General features: G+C 41.7%; 1 protein-coding gene across 1 annotated transcript in view; it reads left to right on the plus strand.

The window, feature by feature from the left end:
• Window positions 1–2,916: 2,916 nt before the first annotated feature.
• The window catches only part of slc13a3 (solute carrier family 13 member 3), a 129,793-nt gene continuing 112,400 nt past the window's right edge, over window positions 2,917–20,309 (plus strand). Inside the window, exon 1 of the mRNA XM_028811932.2 lies at window positions 2,917–3,131. Coding sequence (XP_028667765.1) covers window positions 3,021–3,131 — 111 coding nt within the window. The 5' untranslated portion in view covers window positions 2,917–3,020. The remainder of the gene's footprint in view (window positions 3,132–20,309) is intronic.

Consider the following 20,309-nt stretch of genomic DNA (forward strand, 5'->3'; position numbering starts at 1 on the left):
ACTGCAGCTGTCCTACTCTTTGTCTTTTATTTCCAGCCGCGGGCATCGTTAAATCTCTTGGCACAAAGTCTCATCTTGCGGGACGTGAGTTCTTGATATTTTTTTAGTTTATAATTTAAAAACGGAATAAGAATCTGAAAATCTAACAATCTCACATTAACGTTCGATAAATTCTGAGAAGAATGATACCAAACATATATATGTATGTTTTAAAATAAGCCCGATTTAAAGCATGACAAAAAACGTGACATAAAAACTTCACATAAAATTGCTGCACAAAATCATTGCACTTTTAGGCTTAGGATTTTATATATAGAGAGAGTATATATATATAGATAGAGTATATATATATATATATATATATATATATATATATATATATATATATATATATATATATATATATATATATATATATATATATATCTGTGGTGGGTTGGCACCCTGCCTGGGATTGGTTCCTGCCTTGTGCCCTGTGTTGGCTGGGATTGGCTCCAGCAGACCCCCGTGACCCTGTGTTCGGATCCAGCGGGTTGTGTAATGGATGGATGGATGGATAAATATATATATATGTTGCATAGCAATCAGGTCGGGACTCAGACTACAAATGCAATGAATATATATAGATATATATGTGTGTGTGTGCGTGTGTGTGTGTGTGTGTGTGTGTGTAATACAGTATCTGCCAGATAATACAAAGACTGCACAACATGTGTTTCGCCCTTATTGGGGCTCGTCAGGTGTAAGCACTTTTGCATCTCCTTATGGGGTTCGAACCTTGGGTCAGCGCCTGAGGCGAAGCCTCTGTCTTTGCGCCATGGCACCTGGTTCACTTATTTGACAGGGTGAAGATCAGAGTACAGCATTACATTCTTAGTTATGAATCACAATCTGATTATTTAGGTGGATATATAGCGCTTTTTTTACTACTCAAAGCATTTTAGACAATGGGGGACAACTTCAACCACCACCAATGTATAGCATCCACCTGGATGATGCAACGACAGTCATTATGGTGCCAGTACACTCAACACACATTAGCTATTAGCTGGTAAAAGGAGGTGAGAGATAGCTGATTAGAGACATGGATTGATTAGTGGGCCAGAATGGACAAGGCCTTGATAATTTAATTTAGTCAGGACATCAGGATAAACTCTACTCTTTTTTTGATAGATGCCGGGGATCTTTAATGACCAGTGAGAGTCAGGACCTCAGTTTTACATTTCATCCGAAGGACAACCCCATTTTTACAGCATATTGTTTCCATCACTGCACTGGGGCATTGGGATCTACACACAGTCCACAAGGTAACAACCCCCAGCTAGCCTCATCAACACCAACCTTAGTGTCTTCCTAGATGGTTTCCCATCCAAGTACTACCCACCCCAAACATGCTAAGCTTAAGGTGGATGACTTGAGGCTGCTGTACTTTTAGTCACAGACCCTTTTCACTTCGAGGAATCTTTTCTGTTCCTCCCGAGGTCCTGTTCTTCACTCCTGCCAGAGCTACAGGCAGATAGTGTAGTACAGGCTTCAAAATACTAGTTATTTTAGCGTAATATTTATCGCAGTATATGGGTTTAATCTATGATCTTATACTGTACGTTGATTCGGTATCTGTGTATGCTATATTTTACTGCGGTGTGCATTTCAATTTCTCCTTGGGGATTAAAGTAATCTAACCTAAAATACTCACAGCGGACGCACTGGGGCAACCAGACAACGACATCGTTCAAAAAAGTGGGTGACTCCTTACCCTGTACAGTGTGTGGAGGCACGCACGACACGTAAAAAACACTCTGCAAAAGCAGGCAGGTTTTACAAACATTAAAAGGACATGATTAGCAAAATGTTCTCTTCTATTCACCCCTACCCCTACCTCGTTCCGCTGGCGGCAGCGAATACAGTAGCCTACATCCTTCCGTCAGCTGAGAAGTCTCCACCTCTGCAATGCAAATTAGATTCCACTTCCACGGCACCACGCCCCCTTCGGTGGAAATGGGAGGGACGTGTCCTCCCCAGCACCTCACTCATCCCCTCCCTCAAGTAAATAAAGACGATTGAATACTCAAAGATCTGAGTAAAAACATCCTGGAAATGCATTACGAAGGATGGAGTTAGTGGCGACGTGGAGATTTATTTTGATTGGTGATGTGGAAGGGTGTCAAAAGATGATGAGCCTATCTAGATTATAAATAAGATTAGATTAGGGTAATGTGACAGATTTAATACCTGTAAGAAGAGAAATTACTTTTTGTGTAATATATATGAATGCCTCGTATTTGTGAATTACTCCCCATGTCTCGGGGAAGGTTGAGGTGTCCAGCTATCTGAACGTTTAAATGGACATTGTGACATTTTCTGTTTAACTAATCTAGCATCCTTGCCCCACCTCAAACCCAAAAGCAAGCGCCCTGCCAGTCGCATTTCGCGAAGTACTATGTCCGATTTGTCTTGTCTTGCGTAACAAACGGTCCCGTAAACGCGGTTAGCATTTTAATAAAGTGACCTAAGAAGACATGCATCAGGTATCACTGCGGGTTTTAGAATCCAAAACTCGAAGTGTTTTAGAGCGGTAAATTTCGGTTAAAGCGTGTTCAAACAGACCAAAAGCAAGTTTTACGGAAACCCTTACATAGCTTTTATAATTTTATATTAAAATTTACACTTCCTTCCTATGTGCCCCTCACAAATTCCTTTCTAAACAATACCGTTACAATAAAAATGAAAGTATTCTTAAACCCAGGAATTTCCAAATTAACATACTGTCTCAGAAATTTAGGCAGTTCTATAGGTATGGCATAATACAGTCCAGACTGCGACGAACCCGTGGACAGCATTGCCTCACAAACAGAAGCGCAAATCTCATCTCCGAAAACGATCAACTAATTAACCCGTGCTGGGGTGTAACCAAGTGGCGCCTCTCCCTCTGACTGGTTAATCTTCTGCAGAAGGACCTTTAAATGGTCTCGTGAGGAGCGGCGCGACCACTTTCTGGTTATAACTTGCTCTCATTCCCGATGGACTTGCTGCTTCAATTCGCCAAGAAAGTGTGGAGCGTCCGTAGGCTCCTGGTGCTCTTCGTTACACCTCTCGTCCTGTTGCCGCTTCTATTCACGCTGCCCTCCCGGGTGAGTCCCCTCCCGTTCGTCCGTAGTACCGTTTACTCGGTTCGAGCGCTTTTGAAGTGTCTGCCCGGTCTCCACTATTGGGGGCAGTAAAGCAAAGGTCAGTACGAATAATGATCAACACTAATAATTGACAACACTGGCCCTTAATGCATTTTTGACGCTTTTGCAGTGAGATTTCGGGCGGAGCACTCATATCCCAAAAGTGTATTAAGACTCCCAGAGTGTTACGGGTTTGACACGATTAAGGAAAATAAAACCAATTTGACCTCTTTATTTACATTAGCGTAAATTTTGGAAACTCTGTTTTATTTTGATTGGTGAATTTTAACAAGAATATAGCACCTTTCATCATCAGAAAATGACAGATGAATGACTTTAAAATGCGAACACACACGCGTTTGTAATTGAAGTACAGAGTCGGCCTACAGTGATGTTTAATCAAACACGATTTCCAGAGTGTCTCATTTTAAGTATTTCATTTTTTCCGAGTATTTCGATTCACACTTTTTTTGCAGCAGGGTGGCGCAGTGATTGGAGTAGCACTTTCAGATTTTTTTTTCTGATGTATTTTAGGTTGACTGGTGGGGTTGTGAAATAGTGTACAGTTTGAGGGAATTTGGACTTTGTGATGCATACAGAAAGTCAAGAAGAAAGTTAAAATGGGAATACAATAATGGAATGCTTATTGCATTTTGCTTCTATGTGCTCTGGTTTCAAATAAAGGATTTTCTTCCTTTGTTTTTCCTTTTGGGGGTTATGCTGCATTTGCCTTTTATTATCTTTTGTGCATCCTGGCATTCTGTCACGTTTTACTTGGTAGAACTGGCGTTGCTTTGTACGGGCAAATTTTCACTTCATCATTTTTTATTAAATGAGAAAAAATGAGAAAATGGAGGGAGGGTTCTAGTACATTTACTTTGATCTTATCTATTGGAATCTTCTGTAACGTACCTTTCTTATTCTTACAAAATGATGTAACTTTAGCAGTATGCAATCAAAAGGTATACTATAATGAGCAGTTCTGTTGTATTTCCTACATTATCCTAATCCCATCCAATCACAAGATTCATATCCTGACTAAAGATTAAGCTTTTCTGTATCACAGCCTGAAACTGACATTTTTGTTAAACCTCTGATGGTTGAAGATGTTTGTTTGGTGTGTCATTTCTTTCATAAAGTTATTATGCATAATTTTCGATGTCATTGCTTTGCACCATTGGTGCCATCCATCCATGTACCATTTAGGGCTGACAAAAACTTTATCACTCCAGTGCTGTTCTTATCATGATATTGAGAACTGAGAGAAAACCACGGGCATACATTATTCACAACGGTTCATACAGTCCGTATATGACGCCTTGCTCTAGAGTTTTTTTGCCTTGATCATGTGGATTCAGAGTGAAATGAGGAAGAAATAAATTATAAGAAATGATCTATTTGTCATACACATATACTATATACTAGATAGGTTATTATGCTGGAAAATACAAGCTGTGTGCAAACAATGTGCTAGCATATATACTTGATGAATTAGTTTAATACAATCTTCATATGTTACCTTCATATGTAATCTTTTTAGTTTGCCAATAAAAGGTATTGTTTTGCTTGACTTCTCATTACATCCCTAATGGCTAACACGGTACAATACTCTAATACTATGTTACCTCAAATAATGTTTTATTATTCTAATTCAACTTACAGGCTTTGCTTTTGAAAAGATTATCAAAGGCTTACAAACAATCAGCACTTTCATGATTTGTATATTTTGGCCCTTCTGGTTTATATTTCACCTTTATGTTTCAATTAGAACTTTGTTTTGTATTTGTTTAAGTACAGTTTTATTACATTCATGATGTTTTCATTCCTCCATTTTGTATTCTGTTTTGGATTGACATTTTGTGTTTGCCATCAAACCGTTAAACCATAAAATTAGGGGCTTGATGGCAAAAAGTGAAAATGAGTTGATAATGAAACTCACTGATGATTTAATTCTGAATTTTGGTTTAATTAGAAATAAGAAGAGCAATTACTGTAGCTGCCTACAATGAGGAGTGTTATAGTATACAAGAAGTGTGCAACCTGAAACGAACACATGTGAAAATATTTGCAATTGTTCACAAACATATGCAGGTAGATGTTCTGTTGTGACCATATGCTCATCTCACTATTGCATCATTTGATGTAAATTCTGGGACACATTCCTATGTTTATATTGTGTTTCCATGTGATATTTGACAATTGCTCCAATTTTGTGCCTCTCACCATTACCGCCTGCAAGTCACTCTTAGTCGCTCACCAAATGCTTGGTGAGTTTTTAAGGTATCCATTACACGCTAGTACTGTGCCCTCTGCTGGCGCATGACTCAAGCGACGAGGCACTACACTTAAACAGAAAGTACAGACAGTTTCACCAGAGAGTGTGAATATTTTATCACAAATTGTAGACACAGGCATTCATCAGGACAAGGCATCGCTCTTAAAAATGAAAAAATACACTGCACTGCCATGGTAGGGAAAAATACTTGGCAGAAAAGGAAATCACGCCAAGTTCATAGTGCTTTACAGCTTTTATTTGCTATAAGAATTACCAGCTGCATAGTAGAAAATTTCATTTGAACACTCTTCCATGTGGTATTGGGATCATTAGGTAACACCTTTATGGAGCTGTAAAACAACACTGACTTCTCACCTCATTTCATTATATATACAGTATATTGTCATAGATGGCCGGGGCCCTTGCCCAGCTGGGACACCTCTGCTATGGAAGGACCTGGGGAGCCAGTTTGAACAGAACACTACCTCCCCCGAAACACTAGATGTCCGACCCCTGGGTGGCAGCCATACCTTGGATTCCTGCATGAGTCCTTTGGAGATGGTGTCCAATACTGCCCTGTTGGGATCCAGGGCTGCAGATGTTCCTGAGCCCGTGTGGGTGGTTCTTCCTCCACACCTGGAAGTGCTGCCAGTTAGTAGGGCAATGAGCACCTGAAGCACTTCGGGTGCCTTAAATAAGGAACCAGTGGACAGAACTCGGAAAGCCAGAGTCAGGTGGAAGGTGGACGAAGCTTGCAGTGGAGGAGTAATAGAGAAGAATTATTATAAGTATTGTGTGCTTTTGTGTTTGTGGGACTGAGTTGTGCCTGTGGGAAACGGGGAAGGCGTTTCCCACCTGGTGAAGAAAATAAAGGTATCTTTTGTTATATAAGTGTGCCTCTAACATCTGTCTGTTGGGTTGCATGGCTGGCACATCCCTAGAGTTGTTTCAATAGATATATATATATAGTGGCAGGACACCCCTCAACATATGTTCAGGGGGAGCAACCATGGGCTGCTCAATACCTCCCCCGGGACGCTTGGTGGTGGTGCCTCAGCTTCCCATGGGGCTCCATGGGAGATGGAGTTCTCCACAGCTGGGATCTGGGGTGGCTGCCAGGGGGCGCTGCATGGGACTCTGAGCTTGGCTGGACAAATCTTCAGCCCCACCCGGAAGTACAACCGGAAACCAGTGATGAAGCACCTGGAGCACTTCCAGGTGGACTATAACATGGGCCAGCAACCACCACTCAGGGGCCAGAGTCGGGAGGAGGAGGATGAAGCTAGACGGGAGGAGTGGTGGTGCCAGAAGAGAGTGTTGTGTTGGTGAATTGTGTTTTGGGACTGTGTTGTGCCTGTGGGGCTCACGGGGAAGACGTGCCCCACAGGTGAAGAAAAAGAAACATTTGTTTTATTTTACGCGTGCCTCCGTGTGAGGTGGAGTCGGGGGTAATGGCTCTGCCTCCGAGGAAACAGAAAACTTAACGTCTATGCGTGGAAGTGTGTGTGTCTGTTTGTCCTGCCCGGAAGTGCAAGGCTACTACAGCATGAAGCTCAGAGAGCCGACAAGGTGGCCCCAAGATAACGAGTCGGAAGAAAAAAGCAACTCTGTTGCCAAAGTAAAACTGCAGAGAAAAGAGAGAAACTCTTACAGCAAGTGAGATGAGCACATCTGGCAAAATGGTATCCCTTTTACTTTTCCTCCTGCCGCTAATACACAAGCGAGGTGAACACGTCAGCACAACGAAACCTAGGAGAGAGGTGCCCAGAGTAGTTCCTTTCAATTACCAGACATCTCTACATTTCAATTTTTTTTCTGATGATTTCAATAGTTTTTAGGACTACAGATTTTTACAGCACGGGCTTACACAGCTGGTGTGTGCGTGTGTGTGCGTGTGCGTGTGTGTGTGTGTGTGTGTGTGTGCGTGTGTGTGTGATATATAAAATATATATAAATAGCCACAGTACCTGTTAAAGAATATGAAATAGAATATGTAAAAAATTTGCTGTCTTTAGCACCGTTCCTCTGTATTATTCAAAGGTGCTGTCTCTTTTGAATGTATTCTCGTAAAGCCTTCATTCTTGCCTTCCTGTCCCGTTTTATACTTGCCATCTTTGAAGGCGTCTCTCTCAGCATGCCTCTTCCCTGTCACGAAAGCCAGACTGACCAATCAGATTGCACTTAAGGACTGGACACACAGTGTTTTATTATATAGTAGGCAGCCATTTAAATAAACAGGGGAAAAAGTTTCTTTTGGAAATTCAGCACGTCTAAGCACAACCCGTGATGAGACAAAAAGACATATTTTTAAGCAAAACCTATAATCCAGTAAAACAACAAAACTGTTATCCAGATTAGTTGAGAAGAAAACGCTGCCGTTGGTCTCTTAGATCACTCTTTGGCTGTCAGAAAACTTTATGTGTGCTTATGATGACGTGCACTATGGCTGATGGAGGACTGATTGGAATTGTAGTCCCTGCGTCTGCAATGGTTTTTTGATTGCCTCTCCTCCCATTATAACCAATCTCCCCGATATGAGATATACACCCTGTATTTTAAGCCTGAACAATGGTAAAGCACACACCAAAATTTCATAAAAATCAGTTCAGCCTTTGTTCTGTGATTAACAAACAAAGAAACATCAAGTGGAAACTGCTTACAATTTTATTCGTATAGATTTATAATAACCTACTTGGCCTGAAATTGTATTTTCTGATGGCAGTGGATTAATAACAAATCTTTGTTATGGCTTCTATGGAATTTTTTTAGTTCTGTAGTTACTGTGTATTTTATATTGCTTGCTAATCCTATTTTCTGGATATCTTTTATAGTTGCTATACCTTTTATTGATCATGTGACACTGTGTCATCATGCTCTGAATATATAAGATAGCAGCGTTCAATAGCTTATCATGTAGACCCAGTAACATACAGGACCTTTATACTTTTCTAGATTTAGTGTGTCACAATCAGTGGGTAGTGAGAAATCTGTGGGACACTGCAGCACCAATACATGCACTAACCACTTTAGATGCCAGGGTTCCAAAGGCATGCACGTTAGGTGGATTGGCGATTCTAAATTGGCCCTAGTGTGTGCTTAGTGTGTGGGTGTGTTTGTGTGTGTCCTGCGGTGGGTTGGCACCCTGCCCGGGATTGGTTCCTGCCTTGTGCCCTGTGTTAGCTGGGATTGGCTCCAGCAGACCCCCGTGACCCTGTCTTCGGATTCAGCAGGTTGGAAAATGGATGGATGGATGGGTATGAGACAGCTTTCTGCAAAGGAAGGCCAAGGAAATCCTGACCATGGTACCTGTTTGAGTGAGTCCCAGATGAGCCTCTAGCTGTCACTGGCAAGCAATTTGTCCAAGTCTATGCCCCCACACTCTCTCTGGTCATCCTGTCTGAGAAAACGGAGATGAGAGACTTGAACCCAGCATTTTGGGTCGAAAAGCTGCCATTTGTACCCAACATTTACGGTAAAGAGTAGTCCTCTGCAAATCTGACTTTCTTACCTTATGACATGGCTTTTTAAGAGAACTGACTCTCTCAGCCTTGCTGTGTACGCTGCCTGTTACATTTGCCCCACCATAGTAGCCTGAGGTGTTCATTATCTCATAACAGAGCACAATTGCCTTTACTAAGAGGCTCATCAAGAAGACATTATCCGTGTTGGAGCACCAGAACACCTGCACTGTGACAAGGAATGGAAATTCAAGTTAGAACTAATGAAGGAGTTGTGCCAGCTCCTTCCAATCCACTTTATTCACACCATTATGCTACAACCTTAGAGCAACAGACTTGTGGATTGTTTTTACAAGACTCTGGTCAACAAGTTCTAGTGTAATAGCGGAGCATCAGAAGGACTGGAACCAGCATGAGTTGTATGAGTTGGTGTATTGGATATATAGTGTATAGGACAGAGAGCCGTGGTGATGCATTACGAATGGTTGGCCTCTTACCACCACAGTGTAGAGTTAACTTTACTTCCCAGCAGCACAGCACTCAACTGTAGTTGTAACCTTCTTACTGACAACACAACCCACAGCAGGAGAAAAGAGCACCTTGGTGTTTCAAGAGTTTGTGCGCCACTGCTAGGAGCTGGAAATGGTTATTGGGACACCTCTTATACAGTATATACTGTAGCTAGTTTATTACATAAGAATACTCTTATATATTGGTATTAGAGACCAAAGGATTTATTTCAGCTTCATTCAAATGATGGCATGGATTTGATCACATGAAAAATTGTGAACTTTAAGTCTAACTTTCTAATAAGTTTCCACAGTCTACAGGATGATTTATTACTTTTTATTTGTCTTCTGTTTTTTAGGAATATCTTTGTCTAATAAGCATTTTTCAAGTAGAATTAAAGTTAACCTGCCACTCTCCAATAGATCTACTGAATTAAATAACTTAATTAAATATCTTCATTAACTTGATTAAATAATGGATAACTGATTAAATAACTTACTTAAATAACTATTGAATTACATAACTTGCCGCTCTCCATTAGATCTGTTGGATTAAAATATTTACACAGTGCTGACTGCGGTGGGCTGGTGCCCTGCCCAGGATTTGTTCCTGCCTTGCGCCCTGTGTTAGCTGGGATTGGCTCCAGCAGACCCCCGTGACCCTGTGTTAGAATATAGCGGGTTGGATAATTACTGACTGACTGATACAGAGCTGATTTGGGGCCATTTGTACTTCTTGCCAAAGGCCATAGAAAAACAATATGGTAATAATGTTCTAGAAACTGCCAGATCCAGCCGCAAGAGGCTGCAGAGGCCATATGCCTTTTGTTCATCCCGTACTTGTGGCGATGCCAGCTGTAGAATGATGCACTCTGCATAGAACAGTGAGGGAAGAGATGGAGGAGCTGCAGAGGTAGCAGTCTCCTGGCTGTCTTCTTTCCTTTAGTGATGCTATAACCAATAAATGGCCACAAACTAGAGTTCCAATATTTGGGACACTGATTGGCCATGGCAACAGTATTTTTTAAAATCACGCTTCACGCAGCTGGCAATCTGTGCAGATTGTTCACACTTTTTTCTTCCATCAAGAAGACAAAAATGCCTTGTAAATGGTAATTAATCTTTTGATATTATTATTATTATTATTATTATTACAAGGGGGTTCTGCCTCCTGCTTGCTTTGCTTGCCAACACCCGGGCGGGAGCTATGCACTAGCCACTTGGCGGCTCTGCCGCTTGCATATGGGGAAGCATATGTACTATTTAAACAGATTGTTATTTTCATGGGAATTGTTACATATGCATAATAGACCTAACTATTTTACATTACAGCGAGTAATTAACCATAGCAAAAAATAGTAAAACATAATAAATTGAAAGAAAAGTGATTCATGTTACATTAGAGGAATTCGTTGAGTTATACAATTTCCTTCTGTTTGGATTTGAAAATAACAGGCAAATACTTTTTAAACTTACACTTTAACTGTAAAACTTCAGTAAAAACAATATTTGGAATTAACTTTTCTTAAATATTGAATTTTGATTCCGTGCTTGTTCTTACATAATGACAACGCAGCGTATAAGCGCGTGAGTGCATATCGTTTCTTTCTCTCTAATAAATAAACCTACTTTTTTGAATGTTTATTTCTGTGATTTGTTAATTGTCATAGCAAAAGCTATTCTAACAGAAAACTGTTAACATTTTAATATGAAATGCATATCAAGATCTCCTTTGGTGTCTAATGTTATCCGCGGAATATGTACTACATTACATTTCTTGTTGCCTGTTAAAATTTTACATGTTAGAATTTTTCAACCAATTTTCAAAACAACTAATCTTGTCCAATTGCATAGCCCATCACTCAAACATAAATTAAGCAATAACATTATGATACATCCTTCTTTCAACAGTAATTCGGCCGGTGGAAGACAAGACGATGTTAATGGTTGTAAATATTGTAAGTTGATGTTTTCGTCTTGCGCACAATCACCACCAACTGTTTCAATATAGTCTATCAATACTCATTTAACCAATTTACCGTGTAACCAATCAACAATTTTTGAATTAATTTGTTTGACTTCATCGTTTCTCAGTGTTAGGATTGCCCGTGTACTCATTTTTTCTGTTTATAACCCTTCCGGATAAAATTCATCAATAAGATTTGGACATAATAAGACTTCTTTTATTGGGAAGTTAAAGTGAGGAAAATGTAATAATTTATAAGAGCTGAGAGTGTAAGAACTGTGTCTGACAAAAGCATTCACCATCATCACCCCGAAAGCGGATAGTAGACGTCACTTAGTATATTTTGTGGAGACCAGCCTCAACACAGACAGGCAGACCCCAATGGTTTAAACACCACAACACGTTTATTTTCCATATTTACACTATTTACAGTCCCAAAGCACACAACCCATTGCCCCTGCAAAACACACCCTCAAGTCCGGGCCTTTTCAAAAGTCCTCTCTTTGCCGCCTCCGCTCCTCTCCTCCGAGTTTCATCCTCTTCCACCCGACTCCAGCTGACGAATGGAGGGAGGCGGCCCATTTTATGTCCACCTGGACATGCCCCAGGTGCCCCTTGATGAATTTCCTGCGACACTTCCTGGTGTGGCGGAAGTGCCGCCTGAGCACCCGGAAGCACTTCAGGTGTGGCGGAAGTGCTGACGTCCAGGGCTGCAAAGTCTTCAGGGCACCCCCTGGTAGTGGCCATGGGCCCCTATAGTGTTAAGCTTCCATGCTCAATTCCCATGGCCCCCAGACAAACCAGGGCAGCTGCCCTCTTGTGGTCTGGGGGAGGCCTAGTCCCGCTCCCGGTCCTTCTCGGTGTCCCGGCTGGGCACAGCCCCTAGCCACCCGCCACAATGTGTACCAAATTTCAGGTCAATAGTTCAAACTGTTTGCAAGCTACAGGTAATTTAAAATCCTGTACAGACAAACGAACAGCCACGGTAGCGTATTATATAAGAAGATCAGTATTTTAAGCAATGGAATAAATAGATTTGTATTTTCACAAAGATTTCAGAGTTAATCTTTAATTGCTCGTAGTAAATCAACTGCATCAACCCATCCACAGGGGATGCACAAACCAGTGTGTTTCTTCATGCCGGTCCCAAGCCCGAATAAATGGGGAGGATTATGTTAGGAAGGGCATCCGGTGTAAAATTTTGCCAAATAAATATGCGGACAACAATACAAATTTCCATACCAGATCGGTCGAGCCCCGGGTTAGCAACGACCGCCACCAGTACTGTTAGCCAACGGGGTGCTGGCGGAAATTGTGCTACTGTTGGCCGAAGAAGGAGAGGGGGAGACGTGTCCGGAGGCAGGAGGAGAGGAAGAAAGTAAAGAGAGTGGAACTGAGGGTAGGAACTTTGAATATGGGCAGTGTGACTGGTAAGGGGTGAGAGTTAGCAGATATGATGGAGAGAAGGAAGGTTGAGCATGCAAGAGACTAAATGGAAGGGGAGTATGGCCAGGTGGATTGGAGGTGGATTCAAATTGTTCTATCATGGTGTTGATGGGAGGAGAAATGGGGTAGGAGTTATTCTGAAGGAACAGTATGTCAAGAGTGTTTTGGAGGTGAAAAGAGTGCCAGACAAAGTAATGATTATGAAGCTGGAAACTGGAGGTGTGATGATGAATGTTGTTAGTGCATATGCCCCACAAGTTGGGTTTGCGATGGATGAGAAAGAAGATTTCTGGAGTGAGTTGGATGAAGTGATAAACAGTGTACCCAAGGGACAGAAATTGGTGATTGCAGTGGATTTCAATGGACATGTTGTTGAAGGGAACAGAGGAGACGAGGAGGTGATGGGTAGGTATGGTGTCAAGGAGACGAATGAAGAAGGTCAGAGGATAGTGGATTTTGCAAAAAGGATGGCCATGGCTGTGGCAAATACATATTTTAAGAAGAGGGAGGAACACAGGGTGACGTACAAGAGTGGAGGAAGATGCACAAAAGTAGATTGCATCCTATGCAGAAGAGTCAATCTGAAGGAGATTGAAGACTGTAAAGTGGTGGCAGGGGAAAGTGTAGTTAAGCAGCATAGGATGTAGGTCTGTAGGATGACGATGGAGCTGAAGAAGAGGAGGAGAGTGAGGGCAGAACCAAGGATCAAATGGTGGAAGTTGAAAAAGGAAGACTGCAAGGTTGAGTTTAGTGAGGACGTAAGACAGGCACTGGGTGGTAGTGAAGAGTTACCAGACAGTTGGGGAAACTACAGCAGATGTAGTAAGGGTGACAGCAAGAAGGGTGCCAGATGTGACATCTGGAAAGAGAAAGGAGGAAAAGGAAACCTGGTGGTGGAATGAGGAAATGCAGGAGAGTATACAGAGGAAGAGTTTGGCAAAGAAGAAGTGGGATAGTCAGAAAGATGCAGAAAGTAGATAAGAGTATAAGGAGATAAGGAGCAAGGTGAAGAGAGAGGTGGCAAAGGCAAAAGAAAAGGCGTACGATGAGTTGTATGAGAGGTTGGACACTAAGGAGGGAGAAAAGGACCTGTACCGATTGGCTAGACCGAGGGACCGAGCTGGGAAAGTTGTGCAGCAGGTTAGGGTGATAAAGGATAAAGGTGGAAACATACTCACAAGTGAGGAGAGTGTGTTGAGCAAATGGAAAGAGTACTTTGAGAGACTGATGAAAGAAGAGAACGAGAGAGAGAAGAGGTTGGATGATGTGGAGATGGTGAATCAGGAAGTACAATGAATTAGCAAGGAGAAAGTAAGGACAGCTATGAAGAGGATGAAAAATGGAAAGGCCGTTGGTCCAGATGACATACCTATGGAAGCATGGAAGTGTTTAGGAGAGATGGCCGTGGAGTTTTTAACCAGATTGTTTAAGGGAATCTTGGAAAGTGAGAGGATGCCTGAGGAGTGGAGAAGAAGTGTACTAGTGCCAATATTTAAGAATAAGGGGGATGTGCAGGACTGCAATAACTACAGGGGAATAAAATTGATGAGCCACAGCATGAAGTTATGGGAAAGAGTAGTGGAAGCTAGGTTAAGAAGTGAGGTGATGATTAGTGAGCAGGAGTATGGTTTAATGCCAAGAAAGAGCACCACAAATGCAATGTTTGCTCTGAGGATGTTGATGGAGAAGTTTAGAGAAGGCCAGGAGTTGCATTGCGTCTTTGTGAACCTGGAGAAAGCATATGACAGGGTGCCTCGAGAGGAGCTGTGGTATTATATGAGGAAGTCGGTAGTGGCAGAGAAGTACGTAAGAGTTGTACTGGATATGTACGAGGAAGTGTGACAGTGGTGAGGTCTGCGGTAGGAGTGACGGATGCATTCAAGGTGGAAGTGGGATTACATCCAGGATTGGCTCTGAGCCCTTTCTTATTTGCAATGGTTATGTACAGGCTGACAGACAAGATTAGACAGGAGTCTCCGTGGACTATGATGTTTGCTAATGATATTGTGATCTGTAGCGATAGTATGGAGCAGGTTGAGGAGACCCTGGAGAGGTGGAGATATGCTCTAGAGAGGAGAGGAATGAAGATCAGTAGGAAGAAGACAGAATACATGTGTGTAAATGAGAGGGAGGCCAGTGGAATGGTGAGGATGCAGGGAGTAGAGTTGGCGAAGGTGGATGAGTTTAAATACTTGGGATCAACAGTACAGAGTAATGGGGATTGTGGAAGAGAGGTGCAAAAGAGAGTGCAGGCAGGGTGGAAAGGGTGGAGAAGAGTGTCAGGAGTGATTTGTGACAGACGGATATCAGCAAGAGTGAAAGGGAAGGTCTACAGGGTGGTAGTGAGACCAGCTATGTTATATGGGTTGGAGACGGTGGCACTGACCAGAAAGCAGGAGACAATGCAGTTCATAGTAAACACATCAACTAGAAAATATTAAATTAAGAATGTTTTACTACATTTGCCTGTTCACCCTTTATCTTAAGTAAAGATAAGCAGAGGATCTGGATGATATAAATTTTGTATTATTGCTTTATTAAATGCTGTACCGTTACCAGGAAATCCTTTCTTCAGTAAGTGAGAAATTAAGACAAGGAAAAAGGAATATAACAGTAGTAACCTGACATGGGTGGACATTGTGATTTCCTTTAACAGGGCAAACTGTCCCCATTTTCCTGCATGGCACCTTCCTTGCTCTTTATCTATTGGAAAATCAATAATGGTTAAACATATAACCAATAAGAGTTAATGTATATCTTTTTTACAATGCAGCCTGACAATTTGAGTTAATACATTTTTCATTTTACATACATTGCCTATCATTTTTATGACACTTTTGATTATTGATTAATTGCAGCACTATACTTCAGTCCAAATCTGGATAGACGCAATATATGAGTGGGGACCCGTATATTTCCGGAATTGTTAGAAAAAAATTTATTATAAAACATACAGCATTTCTCTTTTAGTCACTTTCAAAATACTCTCTTTGTGGTACAATACACTTGTCCCAGCCCTTCTCCCATTCCTGGAAACATTTCCTGTGCTCATCTTTTGTTGCTGCTGCATTTTTTTTCTTGGATTTTTCCCACAGTAGCAAATCTTCTTTTCTATAGCCTCAATTTTAAATTCAGGAGCAAAAATAGTCACAGGGAACAAGATCTGCTAAATTTTTCAAAACTGACAATGCAGCGTGTGCAGGTGTACTGTCACAGTGCACAGTCCAGTTTTGGGGGCACCATCACAACAGATATTTTTTTCCTGATGCTTTCCTTTAGAAGCCTCAGATGTTCAATGGATTGTCACTGATTAACAGTCTGGTCACTGGAAACAAAACTCTTTATGAACAAGTCTGTCTATGTTAAAAACTGTGACCATCATTGTCTCTTGAAAAATTTGCCATGGTTGCTTGGAAAAAAAAACTTGCATAAGTTGTGGCTACATTACAGTGTGGATTCCAGGACTGTATTCCCTGATCTAAGACTTCCAGCCAATGATCTTCAAGACATTAGCCTATCTTCCTGCCATGCCATAAGTGTCGAATATGCAGTCCCAGCTGGTGCGAACCTCCAAATTCTTCAACTGCGGAAAACTCAAAGAGGGTTCCCCAAATATTCAAATAGTGACATTGATGTTGGTAGTGGGGCCCTAATTAGTGCTAAAGCTAGTGACGTAAATATTGATACAGTAGTGGCAAAAGATTTGGCAGTGACACAAATGTTGTGTTTTGCAAAATTTGCAGCTTCAGGTTTTTGTGGTGGAAAGTCACATTTTTTTTAGATTATTGGGCAGAGTGATTAGATGCATATTAATTCATAGCAAAGAGCTTTATTAGCATAAAAAATTAACTTTATCACAAAAAAGCATTTTCACTTATTATAGCCCTGGCACAAAATGATCAGCTAAAAGTGTCCAGCAAGCACTAGGACCACTGTCTCCTCCTGAAGAGTTAGCTACATAATTGTGTTGCCACCATTGCAGAGCTTGCTCAGTATTGGCAGCAGGTGGGTATGAGGCGAAGACTTTTGGACAATGGCCTTGTGTCAAGAAGGGCAGCAAAGAAGCCACAGCTTTCCAAGAAAAAACATCAAGGACAGACTGGAATTCTGCAGGAAGTAAAAGGATTGGACAGCAGATGACTGGTTCAAAGATATTTTTTCAGATGAATCCTCATTCCGATTGTTTGGGACTCTGGAAAACTGATTGTCCGGAGAAGAAAAAGGTGAACGCTACCATGAGTCCTGTGTCGTGCCAACAGTGGAGCATCCTGAAATAATAAATACTGTATGTGGGGTTCTTTCTCATCCAAGGGTATGGGCCCACTCACAATTCTGCCCAAGGGCACTGCCATAGAAAAGAAAGGTATCAAAATGTCCTCCAATAGCAACTTCTTCCAACAATCCAGGAGCAATCTGGTGATGATCTGTGTATTTTCCAGCATGATGCAGCACCGTGACACAAGGCAAAAGTGATAATGAAGTGACTCGGAGACCATAAGATTGAAAGTTTGGACCCGTGGCCAGGAAGCTCCCCAGATCTTAATCCCATTGAGAACCTGTGGTCAATTCTCAAAAGGCGGGTGGACAATCATTCACAAATTGTGATCAACTCCAAGTACTAAAAAGGCGAGAATGGATCACCATCAGTAAGAATTTGGCCCAGAAGCTGATAGCCAGCATGCTAGAGTGAATTGCAGATGTTATGAAGAAAAAGGATCAACGCTGTAAATATTGACTCTTTACGTAAATTTGATGTGTTTGCCAATAAAAGCCTTTAAAACTTATGAAATGTTTATAATTGTTTTTCAATATGCTACATAAATGTAAAAAAAAAAAAAAATCTGAAAATTGTGAAGCAGCAAAGTTCATAAAACACAATATTTGTGTCGCCACTGAAACCACTACTGTAGAATAACCACCAGAAATACGCATTTGATCAACTTGGCATGATGCCACACAGCGGACTGATTGACCTAGAACTAGAGAACTACACCCAATTCCCATGCTACTGACTGATTCCAGGACTTTTTGTGTTCCCCTTACGTATATATTTTCAAATTTTTGTTAAGGTTGTAAAGGTTACGTATTTGCTTTTTCATGTCTGTGACATTTCTATATGGGGACGGATTTGGTAGTATTCATTAATGTACTAAGCTGGTCAGACCTGCTAATGAGGTGGTTTAAGTCAGTATGAACAGTTACTCTTCCAGTAAGAGGCTCAACAGCACTAAACCTTCCAGAGACCTTTGTTGCCATAAATATGTTCCAAGATGACGTCATCTTGACCGATTTCCTTTGCTGAATGTACACTGCAACTGAGCCATGGAGTCTCAACATTGCAGCTCATTTTAAAAATGGCACATTTACAGGACTGCAATGACTTGTTTTTTTATCAAGGCAGCAAAGAAGAACCCTTGATTCCTGTAATTCTAGCACATCTTGCAAATCAACTTGATGAGCTCGCATTTTGCCAGTGTCGCAGAGAGTTGGAGCCTTTCTAGCCAGCATTGGACATAAGACAGCAAGCCAGGACACCTTTAATGCACACATGTGCAATCACTTGTACCAAAATATTTGAATATTAGTGAATAATAGTGACAATCCATTTTGAATATTGTCAGTCAAAGTAACTTCATGATTTTAGAATGTAAAAGACAACTGGAAACTTTGAACGAAACCCACACAATTCTCCTGTGAAAGGTTCTTAATTGAAAATAATGGATGTGCAGAGATGCTAGGACAGTGCGAGCAGCTAGTTCCTCTATTGTGAAAGCACCACACTGAGTGCACACCAATGCAGGTACTGTGGGAAAGTATTACCGGGTTTGAAAAAAAATAAGAGCAAATAAGAAAATGGTTGGCATAAACCTGTAAACACTGTAATGAGGCTGTTTCTACAGATTTTTATGAAGAATCAACAAACAAATAAACCAAATGGTTTTCATATTCCTCGCCTGATTTATTATTATTTTTTTTTTGTTTAAGGCCTGGTTAAGGCTAAGTTTAAAGCTGTCTTTCACTGCGTTTCACTCGACGTTTGTAAAGAGCCCCAGTGAAACACACTACAGCCTTCTGATTGACCAAAATCATTTAGCTGCTGGCTGTCGGTTGCCTTTTCTTAATCAAGCAGACTGTTCTTCCCAAAATACATGCCTATATTTACTAAAACACAAGAAAACATTACTTTCTAAAACCACAGTCAGTCTGAAGGCTTTTGCCATTGCTGGATGGCCTGCCGCAAGTGTAATTCCTTTGAAAATCAGTAAGAACCCTCTTTTTAAAATATGAATAAGCACAGAGCTTATTCAGAGGCACTGCAGCTAACTGGTGAGCTACGAGCGCCTTGTCCCTGGAGTAGTCGCCATTACATTGCCTTGTAAACATACAGGCAGTTCCTGAATTTGGATCACACCTTGAACAGTAATGGCCTGTTTATGTAACTTAATACTGCAGCTTTCTGTTCATCTGCTCCGCTGGATGATATTTGGTAGCTAGTTATTTTGGAAAATAAATCCGGACACCTACAAACATACTGAAAGATAGCTGAGCTGCTGTTAATCAAGGAGTGATGAAGAGTGAGAAAGTTAGACCTAGAGTTAGAATATATTACAAAATTTTACTGAGAATTTCCCTACATGCTTTTAATATCAAATACTTTCTAGCTTGTGCCTTGTTGCATCTCAGAGCTCCAAAAACCAGAAACAACCATACAGACACAGATAACCGCCTTCAGACAGGCTTCTTTTTCCTCATCCTCTCCCAACACCAACACCCTAAATAAGGTGGGGTGGCTGCTTTTACACCAGACCCAGGAGTACTTCTGATGCCAGATCATAGCACCTAGGAAGCAATTCCGGGTCACCATAAAACAAGGGAGTCCTCTCCTGTTAGCACCCCCTGGCAATCCCAAACAGGGCTGCCCTTCAAAACTACAATTCCCATGCTGTCCTGTTGGTTCCCAAAACAGAGCCATGCCAGAGGAGCACTGCCACCTATCATACAGGGTTTATATTTAGCTGGTCTTGGATGAACAGAAGCAAAGAGCCTCCTGTATATCTTCCACCTGACTGGGAAAGGGAAAGGAACCACCTCAGGTATGTTAACCCATCAACACCAGGGGTATTCCACTCCAGTCCTGGAGGGCCACAGTGGCTGCAGGCTTTTGCTTTAATCAAAATTTTAATTCGTCATAGGAGACCTCCTATGACAAATAAAAAATTTGGACGGCGTTTTCCCTCGCCCGGACGCGGGTCATCGGGGCCCCCCTCTGGAGCCAGGCCTGGAGGTGGGGCTCGTTGGCGAGCCCCTGGTGGCCGGGCTTGCACCCATGGGGCTCGGCCGGGCACAGCCCGAAGAGGCAACGTGGGTTCCCCTTCCCATGGGCTCACCACCTATGGGGTGGGCCAAGGAGGTCGGGTGCAGTGTGAGTTGGGTGGTGGCCGAAGGCGGGGACCTTGGCAGTCCGATCCTCGGCTACAGAAGCTG

Source organism: Erpetoichthys calabaricus, chromosome 10, assembly GCF_900747795.2.
Source record: "Erpetoichthys calabaricus chromosome 10, fErpCal1.3, whole genome shotgun sequence".
NCBI lineage: Eukaryota > Metazoa > Chordata > Cladistia > Polypteriformes > Polypteridae > Erpetoichthys > Erpetoichthys calabaricus.